This window comes from Panulirus ornatus, chromosome 68 (genome assembly GCF_036320965.1).
Source record: "Panulirus ornatus isolate Po-2019 chromosome 68, ASM3632096v1, whole genome shotgun sequence".
In the NCBI taxonomy this organism is placed as follows: Eukaryota; Metazoa; Arthropoda; class Malacostraca; order Decapoda; family Palinuridae; genus Panulirus; species Panulirus ornatus.
The window spans coordinates 15319602-15333732 of record NC_092291.1 but is presented as its reverse complement, the minus strand read 5'-3'; the positions used below and the strand labels follow the sequence as shown (position 1 = coordinate 15333732).

Sequence of the window (14131 nt, the reverse complement as noted above, 5' to 3'; positions counted from 1 at the left end):
AGCACTTCATGTAATGTGTGTGAATTCAATTCTTGGTACTGCAAGTATTTTGCGACTTACAGTTTTTACAGAAAGTTTTGATGCAGAATATTTCAAGACATAGTTACTTTGCGGAGAGGGGATAGGGGAGAAAGAATACTTCCCACGTATTCCCTGCATGTCGTAGAAGGCGACTAAAAGGGGAGGGAGCAGGTGGCTGGAAATCCACCCATCTCGCTTTTTTTAATTTTCCAAAAGAAGGAACAGATAAGGGGGCCAGGTGAGGATATTCCCTCAAAGGCCCAGTCCTCTGTTCTTAACGCTACCTCGCTAATGCGGGAAATGGTGAATAGTATGAAAAAAAGGAAAGAAAGTTACTTTGGAAATATTAACTATAATAATTCACCTCTGATGCAATCAATTAATTCTCCTATAGATGTGATTAATGCTCCTTGAACAAGTTTTTGGAATTGTGTTTCTGTGGAGTGTTTGTAATTTGATATTCAGTTTTATAGCACTGCATGCCGTAATTTTTTTTCAGTTAATCTGTTTAATAACGATAGATTGTAAATAATATATATATTAGTTACACTTCACAATCCTTAGAAAATTATGATTGTCCAAAGGTGCTAAATGAAGCTTTCATTAGCATGAAATTTCAAAGTTTAATAGGTGATTTCAGAGATTATATTGTCATATGCTGTCCTTTGAAATAGATATATTTTTCTATGATATATGAAGCATAACTTGGAATATGTATGAGTAGCAGATGATTTGGATTTGGTCAACATTGCAGGACTTAGGCTCTAAGAATTCTAATATAAATAAAAGAAATATTTATATGGCTTTGGTAAGTTGATATTAACATTATGACATTTGCCAAATTATTTACAGAATTGTACTTTATTTTTATGCCTATTTGAAATATATCATCTAATTAGCAATTCATTTAAGACTGTATTTTCCTAGTAGTTTAATATTTAACTTGGTTTTTAAGCATATTCATTGTTGAATTCCATGAACATTGATCTCTGTAAGATTTAATTCTTAATTTTCAGGTAAAGGAAATATTTAAATTGATTTGACAGCCTCACCAGATGTTTTAATAAAGGATTTTTGATCAGCATATAGGTGTAAAAGTAAGATGAGAAAATTATTAGCTTTAAGCAAGGAAAGCCAGTTCTTTAAGCAAGGGAAACTTGTGCCCTAAGCAAGAAAAATCTGTTCCTTAAGGAAGGAAAACATCTGCCTTAATCAAGGAAAGATGTTCCTTAAGAAAGGAAAATCTCCACCCTATGTAAGGAAAACCTGTTCCTTTAGGAAGGAAAACCTGTGCCTTAAGTAAGGAAAATTTTATCCTTAAGGAAGGAAAACCTATGCCTTAAGCAAGGAAAATTTGTTCTTTAAAGAAGGAAAATATGTGCTGCAAGCAAGGAAAGTCTGCTTCTTAAGGAAGGAAAACAAATTTCTCAAGCAGATATATCCACTGACGTATGAATTCACCAGGATTCATCTTTACAGATATGAAAATTTCCTGCTGTATATTTATATGAAGTGAATAACTTGTCTAACATATTTCTTAGATATCTACATGCTGCTTGGGTTATGCTTGAGGAAATAGAACTTTTCATTTTTTAATTCTTATCGTGAACAACAACACAGGGTTAAGATTTTTTGGCATCTGCATGTTGATACAAATTACAGTAGTTGTATGTAAAATGAGATGATTTTCAGTGATCTTTAATTTTTTGATAAGGACACAATACTAGATTATTTTGTAATATTTGATGTCTCCCAAATTTTTATCTAAATTCTTTTAAGAATATATTGTGCTATGTAATCCATAGTAATGTTCTTGTATAATTCAAGGATATGTAAAGTCAAGTGTTATTGAGAGATGTATTATTAGAGCCATGGTTGGAAGTGGTAATGTTATGCTATAAGATGTACTCTGTACTTGAGGTCTATGGTTAAAATGATATATATTGGAGATGTGAAGTACTGTTGTACAGGGGAAGATATTCAATGTGTCAAAGCAATAAAAGTTGCTCAGTGAAAAGCCTTTTTTTTCATCAACGTGAACAGATATCTACATCGGTTTCCAAAAGTAAGGCTACTTTTGCCCTCTGAAGATTGCCATCAGGAGAAATGAATGACTTTCTTTGACAAAGCCATTTGCAGGTCTCTTTTTTTATTTCAAACTTACTCAAACCACCATTTGCTATTACCCAAGCACTATTTCAATTAGCGGGGAGGTACATAACTGCTACAACCCACTTGGGTATTGGGATAGTTAATGACAGCTATATACTGAGCCACCACTTCAGTGTCTGTCAAGTAGCACTCCTCTGACTCAGCTGTCTTTTCTTTCTACCACACCTACATGTGAACTGCTGGCAATTTTTCCACAAGCATACAATCTCTCCATGTCTCTGCATAACACCTGACACCAAAACTCTTGTGGGTCATTCTTTGTAACTAAATTTTCCTGCATTAAGTGTTATGCAACAGTCCTGCCCTTTAGCAAAATGATCGGAGCAATAGATAGAAACAGTAGGAAGGAACATTGGACATGAACATTATGTAGAAGCAGGAGGTAGGAACATTAGACAGGAACATAATGTTGAAGTAGTAAGTAGGAACATGAGGTAGAAGTAGTATGTTGGAACATTAGGCAGTAGTATGATGGGACATTAGGTAGAAACTTCAGGAAACTGCACTACAGTAACCCTCTGCCAGTGACCTGTTGAAGGTGAGTAGTAAAGGATAACAAGTGGCACTACAGTTCATCAGCTTTGGAGGCTTTTGTCATGGCCATCCCCTTGAGGGAGTTCCTCAAGGGAAAGGGCAACATCATCCAACATGTGCACCACAGATGCAGGACTTCTCAGAAAGCATTTTTATTTACTTTATCGTGCATTTTGTAAATCCACAAATTCTGCATATGCCTTCTCAATCTAGCAAAACTGACCCCATATATATATATATATATATATATATATATATATATATATATATATATATATATATATATATATATATATTTTTCTTTTTCTTTCATACTATTTGCCATTTCCTGCGTTAGCGAGGTAACGTTAAGAACAGAGGACTGGGTCTTTCAGGGAATATCCTCACCTGGACCCCTTGTCTGTTCCTTCTTTTGGAAAATTAAAAAAAACGAGAGGGGAGGATTTCCAGCCCCCTGCTCCCTTCCCTTTTAGTTGCCTTCTACAACACGCAGGGAATACGTGGGAAGTATTCTTTCTCCCCTATCCCCAGGGATGACATATATATATATATATATATATATATATATATATATATATATATATATATATATATATATATATATATATATGTCAGTTTGTGGCAGGGGTGTGTAATGTCTCCGTAGTTGTTTAATTTGTTTATGGACGGGGTGGTTAGGGAGATGAATGCAAGAGTTTTGGAAAGAGGGGTAAGTATGCAGTCTGTTCTGGATGAGAGGGCTTGGGAAGTGAGTCAGTTGCCGTTCGCTGATGATACAGCACTGGTGGCTGATTCAGATGAGAAACTGCAGAAGTTGGTGACATAGTTTAGTAAAGTGTGAAAGAAGAAAGCTGAGAGTAAATGTGAATAAGAGAAAGTGATTAGGTACGGTAGAGTTGAGGGACAAGTTAATTGGGAGGTAAGTCTAAATGGAGAAAAACTAGAGGAAGTGAAGTATTTCAGGTGTCTGGGAGTGGATTTAGCAGCGGATGAAACCATGGAAGCAGAAGTGAGTCACAGGGTGGGGGAGGAGGCGAAGGTTCTGGGAGTGTTCAAGAATGTGTGGAAAGCGAGAATGTTATCTCGTAGTGCAAAAATGGGTATGTCTGAAGGAATAGTGGGTCCAACAATGTCATATGGTTGCGAGGTTGTTTGGAGGAGGGTGGATGTGTTGGCATTGAAATGTTTGAGGACAATATGTGGTGTGAGGTGGTTTGATCGAGTAAGTAATGAAAGGGTGAGAGATATGTGTGGTAATAAAAAGAGCGTGGTTGAGAGAGCTGAAGAGGGTGTATTGCAATGGTTTGGACATGTGGAAAGAATGAGGGAGAAAAGATTGACAAGAGGATATATGTGTCAGAGGTGGAGGGAATGAGAAGTAGGAGACCAAATTGGAGATGGAAGGATGGAGTGAAAAAGATTTTGAGCGATTGGCACCTGAACATACAGGAGGATGAAAGGCATGCAAGGAATAGAGTGAATTGGAACGATGTGTTATACCGGGGTGGACGTGCTGTCAATGCATTGAACCAGGGCATGTGAAGCGTCTGGGGTAAACCATGGAAAGTTTTTATGGGGACTGGATGTGGAAAGGGTGCTGTGGTTTCAGTGCATTACACATGACAGCTAGAGACTGAGTGTAGACGAATGTGGCCTACGTTGTCTTTTCCTAGCGCTACCTCGCACGCGTGCGAACGGGGGGAGGGGGGGCGGTGCTGTTTCATGTATGGCGGGGTGGCGACGAGAATGGATGAAGGCAGCAAGTATGAGTATGTACATGTGTATATATGTATATGTCTGTGTATGTACATGTTGAAGTGTATAGGTATGTATATGTGCGTGTGTGGGCATTTATGTGTATACATGTCTATGTGGGTGGGTTGGGCCATTCTTTCGTCTGTTTCCTTGCGCTACCTCGCATTTAGGATCAGGAGAAGACATATGATACAGTTGATAGTGATGCTTTGAGGAAGACTTTAAGAGTATATGGTGTGGGGGTAAGTTGCTAGAAGCCGTGAAAAGTTTTTACCAAGGATGTAAGGCATGTGTGCGAGTATGAAGAGAGGAAAGTGATTGGTTCCCGATGTGCAAAGAGACTTGTGGATGCCATTTTCTTTGCCAGAAATGACCCTCTTATTAAGGAGTGCCAGAGAACTACCAAGGTAATAATGGAAAAGAATTGGAGCTTCGAAGAAACTTCGGAATGTGATGAGGATGTTCTTAAAGTGTTTTAAGTGTTTATTTTTTTTTCGACAGAAGTTGGAGGTCTAAAGGCAGACTGCTGATGCGTTAGAGGGAACTGTTGGGGAACTGCAGGAATGATGCTGGAAAAGCTTAGACTTTATTTCTGAAGAAGTGCTATATAAAAAAAATCTGTACTGAAGAGTTTGCAGAAAGTTGAAGGGGTGATGAAGTGTTTTATGCATGTTATTGCATCTAATAGCTATCGCCTGCAAACAATCATTAAGTAAGCAGGGAAAAGAGAGAGGAAATCGTAAGCAGTGGTGAAATAGACGAAAAGAAAATATATTTTGGGTTTTGGTGAAAAGTTGAACAGGTACACTGACAGTGTAAAGCTTTGTAGATCAATGGTACAATTTGACTTCTAGCAGTTTCATACAAAGAACGAAATGTAAAAAACTGCAATCAAAAGCTCTACTGGAATCTTAGGCTAAGTTTGTATTTACTGATACTAACTTTACTTTTTTTCGAGTTTGCTGATAGATTTTACAGTTATGCTTCCTGAGCGATTTTCTTCTAAACACAATCTTGCATATCTTGTCCCAATATCTAATTAACATATTATGTATGGTATTTTGCCACTAGGCGATTTTACTATAAAGTATGATTCGCTTGGTATTTCCCAAAATACGTAAGACACATTTAATGGTATATCAACCGGACACTGCGTCACATACAATTCATTAGGCATGATGACTCTGCAGGAGAAATAACAGCATGAGCATCATTATTTGTAGTCTGATCGTGCTTTGGCCACTTGTTCCGACATTTCCGCAAGAAAATGACGTCATGAGCAGGTGTGTAAAGTGTGTCACTGGCGGCTTGTGGCAACGAGCCGGCGCGGGAAGGAGGCTGCTCCGCAGGCAGTGTCTTCTGCTTCAGTCGGCTGGCAAAGGTTCAGCCACAAACACCAACGGTGGGCGTCAATCCTCAGCTCTCCTGACGCGCCTGAGAGAACTCCTGTCAGATCAACGACCCCACTTTCCCCTAATTCTTTCTTGAAAATATACATGATGTATATCTTGCGATTGGTCCTTTTACCAGTCCTGGTGGCCACTCTAACAGAAGGCCAGCGTAACCGAGAGCGACAAACTCGACCCGCTAACAGACGACCCGAGACATCCTTCTTGACCCGATCAGAATTAACATGCGACGGAGACATCAGTTTCGAGTTGATCACGGGCTTTGTGTACTCCTCTGCTGAAGACATCATGGACTCCAAGATTGGCACTCTGCTGCTTAGCGACTGTATGGCCGAATGTAGCGCCAACCCGGACTGCCAGGCCCTCAACTTCGAGACTGGACTTTGTGTTCTTTTCAAGACGGCTGCTGGCGATAACTCAGGTAAGTGACAGTGTGAGGGAGAGGTGCTGCGAGGGCAGGATGAGTTATATAGACGTCAGGAAGTCAATGAGGGGCAGTATGAAGTAGGTGGGGAGGTGAGTGCCAGGGAGACTCTAAGGTTATTTTTGGAAGGCTAAGGGTCCCTGACTAGACCCTTGTGACTGAGTACCTGAAGGGAGGCAAACTGCTGTGCTAGGGACTACGAGTCAGAGTGGGAAGGTTCAGGAAGAACCAGACTTAACATACACTCGACTGTTGACGACCAAAAGTATTGCCCTGCTGATTAACGGTCAAAAGCAGCTCCTGCTTTTATCATTTCGTGGATATTTTGCGGCGATTCATTCGGGATACACAGTTTACCGTTGTAGAGCGCTACTAGGAAATGAATATAATTTCCGTACATCTAGAAGACACTATCCAATTTATATAATTCTACATAGTAATTTGGAGCTGGAAACTTCAATGCAGAGTAAAGAAGTCATCCCAGCTAACGGAAACGTACGTCAGTTCAAATCTATTTTCTTTTAACGAAATCATTTAATCAGTAAAATAAACTGATGCGTAAATCCACAAAGTAATTCATGAACTGATCCCTGATAACGAGAAATAACTCATAAATTGGATAAACTCCAAACTAACTGGTCACATCATGCGACACCAACCTTGGATCTGCAATACTGACTGGAAGATCTTGGCGTTAAGACAACAGTTAACAGAGCCTCCCGCCGGCAGTCAACCGGCCTGGCAGGTGAGTTGGGCCTGGTTGACAGGTCTCGCCTCAACAACGGTGGGAGGGCCGAGTGGAAACAATGACGCTAGTTTCAAGAGTCGTATCATTCTTGTCTCTCTCTCTCTCTCAAGAGGCACCAAAAGGGTTGGGTTGGGACCTGAGGATACGATGGATATACTGAGTTCTCATCTATTCCGACGTGTGGTATACGCTGGAGGATATACAAGTCTTTATGGTAAACGCACAAACGCTATAGAATTATTTTCCGATGTACAAACAGTCTGAAACAAACTGGTACTCTGGCCACCAGACGTTATACACAGGCCGTTAGACGTTGTACCCTGGCCGCCAGACGTTATACTTTAAGGTGAGTATGCTTGCATCGTGGGACGATATTTTGCCTGCGTTCTGGACGATATCTTTGCTATGTTACTCACACTGTAAGTGTACTCACGGTACGCACATTACAGTGTACTTCTGTATGTGATACACATACTGGAAGGTATTTTCGCTTATGGTATAGACAGTTGACAGTTTATTAAGTTTACTATAGTACTGCTTATGTACATATACTGTTAGATACTCCTATCCACAATGTAGCCACTTCAGGATGTTCTAACTCGCGTTGCTTACAGTATGGGAAGCAATACATGCAATGTTATGGATATGCATGTTTATTCGCCATACATACTACAAAGTACACGGGGTGGGGGTGTTTTTGTGGCGCGAGCGATAATCCTCGTACAGAAAATAAGTCTACAGAGCCAGTGTCGAGAGAATGAGGCACTGGTGTTGAAGCGGTCGACGGAAGGGACAAAAAACTTACCTAAAACCAGACTGAGAAAAACCAAACGCTCACACTCTACTCGAAAACCAGACCTCTTCGAGGAATTCTCGGCTAGCGATGGAGTTGATTAAGATTTCGGTGGACCCTTTGTTGTCTTGGAGCCTTACCACAGTACGTTCGTCCTTCTCTAATCAGCATCGCACGTTCCCACCAGGGCTGTTGAGACGGCATAGCGCCGTAAACCGGGAACGGAAGAAGTCAGTTAGCTGGCTCGCTCCTTGCCCCGAGATTCGTCACCGTCGGTATGTGGCAATTACTTTATCACAGTACAAGTTAAGTCGAAGCGGAAACGTTACTCCTCCTTCACATTGACGGAGACGCCTCAGAGGCTAACGACAGATATGAAGGTGTCGCAGGGGTGTTATTTAAAGTGATGAAGTGGACTTTAAAGCTATGATAGACAGAGCTATTAAGGGCTGATGAAAGGAGTTCTCTAGACCGGTAAAACGCTGATGGATCGACCAAGCTGAGCCAGGGGCGTTAAAGAGAGATTTAGGGTGGCATAGATTAGTTGAGGCGTTGTGCTTAGAGAGAGAGAGAGAGAGAGAGAGAGAGAGAGAGAGAGAGAGAGAGAGAGAGAGAGAGAGAGAGAGAGAGAGAGAGAGAGACGGGAGAAGCAGAAAGAGAGGAATGAAGAGAGAAGTTAAGTCAGATATTCTCAGTTCAAGTAACTAGCGAACTCAGGGCATGATGCCAAAAACCACAAAGGGAGGGTGAGGGACAAAGAGCTGCAGGTGCCAGTGTTGCGGGAGGGAAGGAGGGGGTGAGGTGCGGGTGGTGCCAAGGTCTCGCCTTACCAGGTGTGGTGCTGATGGAGGGGGGGGGGGGTCACTAACCTCACCTCCACCCGCCACAAGGTCTGCCTCACACCGAAACTCGCTCCTGATGGTGATGCAGTCCAATCTGAACTTATCTGGCCACTTCTTGTCAATTTGTGGGTCACATCACATCTATCAATGCTGCTGCTGCTGCTTAGCACGAGCTTACTTTATAACTTCCTTATTCATGGGTCGCTTCACTTATTTTTCCACCGAAGGCATCAATAACCTACTTGACTGTTTCTAGCAGTGTCGTTTCACACATTACCAAAAGGCACAAATGACCCGACCATCGCGTGGGCTCCGACCGTAAGAACCCACTCTACTGTTGCCTGTGCACCTTCTGCAGGCGACTCCACTGTGTCTGTCAGTATAAGGAAGTTCGTCCATCCTCCTACTTACTTAAGACTCACTTTACGAAGATCTTTAGATCTATATATTGATTCATACCTCTCTCTCTCTCTCTCTCTCTCTCTCTCTCTCTCTCTCTCTCTCTCTCTCTCTCTCTCTCTCTCTCTCTCTTTTAACCTTTCTGTCCCTCGTTACCCCCATTCCTCTGCCCTCTCCTTCTAAATGCCTATTCTCCTCTCTCAGGGTCTACTATCAGGGTCTCTGGAAAGAAAAAGTTTTCATAGATGCAACAATAATATTACCACCACGTTTGTTCACTTTTATGGAAATGGCTTGATTACCAATCACCTTCAGTGACTATAATGGACATGGTTTAACTGCCAACCATCTTTAATGGCCATTATGAAAGTGGTTTGATGATCGTTCCTGAGGTGGTTTAACTACCGACCACTTTTGATGACCTTTATGGAATTTGTGTAACTACCAACCACATTTAATAACGATTATCAAAGTAGTTCAAATTTTCCCTAAATCCAAATATTACCTGGACATGTTACGTATTCCCAACAAAGATTCGGTCAGCTCATGAGAACACATCCTAGCTTACCTAACCACAAGTAGCGTATCTACGCTACATGTTCGTTCTACAGCAAAATCTCACCAGGCAATTAGTGCATATATCACTGCAGTAGACCAGACGTATCTCAGCAAACTGTGAATCTGAAACTGTACAATCGTCCAGTGAATAGTACTGACTCCCGTGCTGTCCACAAATATCCCTTCGTAAACAAAAAGCTTCGGAGGTCAGCACAGTAAGCCAGCGCAAGCGAGAAGGCCGGCCCTTGCGTGCTCCCCCCTCACACCACGGGCTCGAGAAAGATGAGGGAGGTTAAGGGAGGATTTGCCTGGAGGGGCAGAGGATGGAAAATAAGAGGATATGGCGGGAGGAGGAAGGGAGGAGGGAGGGTCCTTGGAAATGGGCTTGGCTGGGAGGGGTAAAGAGGAGAGGTTTGATGATGCTTCCGACAAAGTCGTCCAACTGCGATGGTCGTCACAGTCATTACATGGAAGTGTATCATGCCGATGTTGTCAGATAACCAGTGGTGCTAGACACATCAAAGCCTCCTTCCTAGAGCAATTCGTGATCAGTAATTTAGTTCCGTTAGCTAATGAATACAGAAAACACACTGGCCAGTGACGCATACTACATATCAATCAAATGATAACGCAGACTTTTCCAGCTTAAAGCAGACGAGGCATTTCTTGCAAGATTAGTAAAACGCTTCAAGGACATGACCTATAGCACATCTGATTGCCTACATGACAAGAACGATTGTAGATGACAGACACCTTTTCTGTCAGAAAATAGACACCTTTCTGATGGCCGGTAGAAGAACCATCCTGCAAATAGCAGAATACCAGAAATTATGCGTACAGTAATCCAGCAATCATATGTAATCACGAAGTAAAGGATTTTACCATGAATAAATCAACTAGCCTTGGCTGTGAACTGATTGATCTTGGAGTAAACGTAAAATCTTTCTGGCAGGGAAAAGTGCGCAAGATATTTCTAAAGATTTCGTTTTTCACGAGAAACATCTGTACTTGAAACAACGTTGTATACAGGCAACCTCACTTTACACGTATGAGGAATGGGGTTGTAAATACAAAGTCTTTGTTAACAGAATAATTTCAGCACTGTGGAAAAATCAAGCATGTAGTTTGGGAGGTTCGAAGAGACGACAGAAGAACAGGGTTGGGTTTTGGGCCACGCTGTGGTTGTAGGGGTAGTCCAGGAGGAGGCAAAGGTAAGAGGAGGAGGAGGTGGTGGTTCGGGAGAAGGGGGAACGGTCTCATGAGGATGGGGAAAAGGAGGTGGAGTGACCAGGGAGAGGATGTAAGCCTCGATAATCCTTAGATTCCTCTCCTCTTCTCACCAGTGACAACCCTCCACTCTCCTCACCAATGGACGATACACTTCCTCTCAAGTCTTCCCGCGTTGATACACGTCACTATCTTTTTCTCTTCAATTAACAAACATTTTGTGTGAAGGTAATTTCGTCTACTGTGACTCCCAGTCTCTCACTAGGGAGTATCAGCTCCTCGCTTGAGACTTATGTAAGGATGACTTTTTTCTTACTGCTTCACAACGGCTGGACTGGCTAATAGATGACCATCAGGATATGGTTCTGGATGTGTGGTTCCACGGCCAATGAGAGGTGGGGGTGCAGGGGGTACATCGAACCAGGGCCTGGAGATCCAAAAAGGGGGCCAGGGAATTTCCTGTGATCTCAGAAAATGTGTGCGTATATTAAGACGAGCATTCATATTTTGTGTGAGCCCACACAGTTAGAATATCCTTAAAGCACATGTAAAGGAGACACTACGGAACTGTAATACGTAAGTGAACAGGAATTACGAAAATTTTCTTAAAAGGGGAACCCGAAAGAAACTTTGTATCTCCTGATCAAATTCCTCTCAAGAGGCCCCGTGTGATTCACGGCTCCGACGCACCTAGCGGCTTGCTAGCGGTCGGTCGATCTGTGTGTGTGCCCCAGGGTCATTGCCGCTATGCACCCACTAGTCTTACCAGTGACCTGCTTCTCTCAGTAAACCTGTTCTGACTTGCTATGATGTCTACGGCAGAGACATCTCGACGTCTCACATTTACTGCGCTGTTCTGCACATTTTTTTTTTTACTGTGACCGACATGGCATGGTCTAACACGCACCAGTCATAGCTGGCCATCTCGGGTGAAAAGAGGGAGTAAGAATAAGAGCGAAGAAATTAATCACAGCTCTCCTCAGGTGTTTAGGGTTGATTCTAAGAGATAAAAGAGATTGTAGGATAATGGCAAGTCACGTGCGGTTATCATACATGAGATAACGGGTATCAAACAGAAGGTCTACGACTAGGTTGGCAATAATCCAAGCTGAGGGTGGATAGATCGCTTGGATGAGATCCCCTCGCCTCCGTAAATGCTGCGATTCATAGATCATAATACCCATGGGTATCCTTATGACTGAGCTTCACAGACGTGATATTTCATCCGTGATCATTTATGTTTAACTGTGTACTGTCTACCTACAGGTGAGGGCTTGCTCTCACACGACACACGAATATAACAGAGGCAAGAAAAATCTTCGTATTTTGTTCATGTGCTTGTGTCTCTCCCCCTAGGGCCAGTGAACTGAAATAGAAGAGAGAGAGGTAACCTCAGCAAGGGAGGGGGGATGGGGGAGGGGAGGGTCTGTTGAGTCAGCAGGGGAGGTGGCGTCAACAGGAATGGTAGCATCTGTACAGCGAGGCAACGGCAACAGAGTAGGTAGCGTCATCACGGGGTCAGTGAGATGTAAGTAAAGTCATCAGGTGAGGGTGGCGTCAGCAGGGATGCATGGAACACGGACCCTTGGAGGAGGAGGAGGAGGAGGGGAGGAAAGGAGATCGAGTTGACCTTCAGTCACGAGTTCAGGGTCACGGGGAGTTGCCAACCCGTCAGGCCAGTAGCATGAGCTTGATGACTGCTCTCCATCACAGCATCATATGACTGTCACTCTCCCCCGACGGGTAAACCTGTGGTGATCATTTCAAGAGGTTGTGGAAAACCCAGGGAAGAAGGGAAGGTAGCGGAACCCGTGTTGTTGAGGAGGTGAGAGGTTGGGCGGATGTGTGGGTAAGGTGGAGCACCTGGGCGGGAGGGAGGGAGGGTTGTGGCGGCGGTGGTGGAGGAGTAGGGGCGGGGCGGCGGAGGGAGAGTCCTGTACCGTTACCCGGCATGGCGTCATCCTCCGTGTCCCAGGATAACTGTACTTGGCCACGACTCTCTCCTGCGGCTAGGCTGTCCGTCCCTTTCCCGAACGACCGGTTTTTATCCAGAACCTCGTGAGGAGGTCAGACTCCTCCTCGACAGGTTCGTTCCCTACTTCCCTCCCTTTCTCAGACGATGTGTCACTGAGTCATTATGAAATCAGACATTCCGGTCTGAAGCAGAAACAATGGTCTCTATGTTCAGTTTCAACTCTTGTGAGACGTTCTTGCCAGGTGATGTTCTATCCTCAGTGTTCTTTCTAAGTGGGAAGCAGTTTGTATACAGCCAGTTTATAAACGAGCAGCTCTCGTTCCAAGTGTGAAGCAGTTTGTATACAGCCAGTTTATAAACGAGCAGCTCTCGTTCCAAGTGGGATGCAGTTTGTATACAGCCAGTTTATGATCAAGCAGCTCTCGTTCCTCTCCTTACTCATCCACACATTGTATATCAAGTTCACGGAGCCCACTACATACGTATCCTCAGGTTACGTAAGTGTTGGAAAAGTGAATCCCTTTGAAGGCTACTAAACCAGCTCACCAACGTACATTTTGCAGGCAAATCATACACGTCAGGTGAAAAGCATTCATACATTCATCACCAGTGTCTCCTCGATCCTGGGGTATACTTCCACTGTATACGATTTAGTTATTTTATTGACATTTTGTAAAAATACTTCTCGCCCTCAGAGGTTCATCGGCCAAAATATTTTCAATCTTCCTCAGTCTACTTCTCCTTACGAAAGGTTTTCTTGCGGTCATCTACCGTAAGTCGGTGGTGTGTGTATACCATGGCCTCTGACATGTCTTGCCTTCGGGGACCGATTTAGGGTCACCGACCAGCCCTGTAGGGTTAAGCTAACGTATTCTTGAGCCTAAAGACCCATGAAGGGTGGTGGAGGTAGAGCCTGGGCCTTGTGGTCTGGTCCACAACCCTAGTGGGTACCACCCACCGTCCCGTTACGTTAGGGTATCAAGCTAACTGTGGTATTACCCCTAGGCCGCGACCATCTACCATACTGACCCTACTGCTGCTGCTGCTGCTGCTGCCATGGATACAAGAGCAGTTTGTGACCCAGACAAGATGGCCGGTCAGACTCGAAGTAAAAAAAAGAAAAAAAAAAGCCAAGGGTCAACCTCAAAAAAAAGGCTCAATTTATACAATCACTGAGAAAAGAAAATTGAATATTTTCTTTTTATCAATGTACTCGGTTCCTCTCGCCTCGATGTACGAGTCGAAAACTTTGGTACTGTCGTCATGACCCGCAG

General features: G+C 43.2%; 1 protein-coding gene across 1 annotated transcript in view; it reads left to right on the top strand.

Annotated features, from left to right (window-relative positions):
• The first annotated feature begins 5857 nt into the window (after positions 1 to 5857).
• The window catches only part of LOC139747457 (uncharacterized), a 69091-nt gene continuing 60817 nt past the window's right edge, over positions 5858 to 14131 (top strand). Inside the window, exon 1 of the mRNA XM_071659813.1 lies at positions 5858 to 6312. Within this exon, the coding sequence (XP_071515914.1) occupies positions 5979 to 6312 (334 nt within the window). The 5' untranslated portion in view covers positions 5858 to 5978. The remainder of the gene's footprint in view (positions 6313 to 14131) is intronic.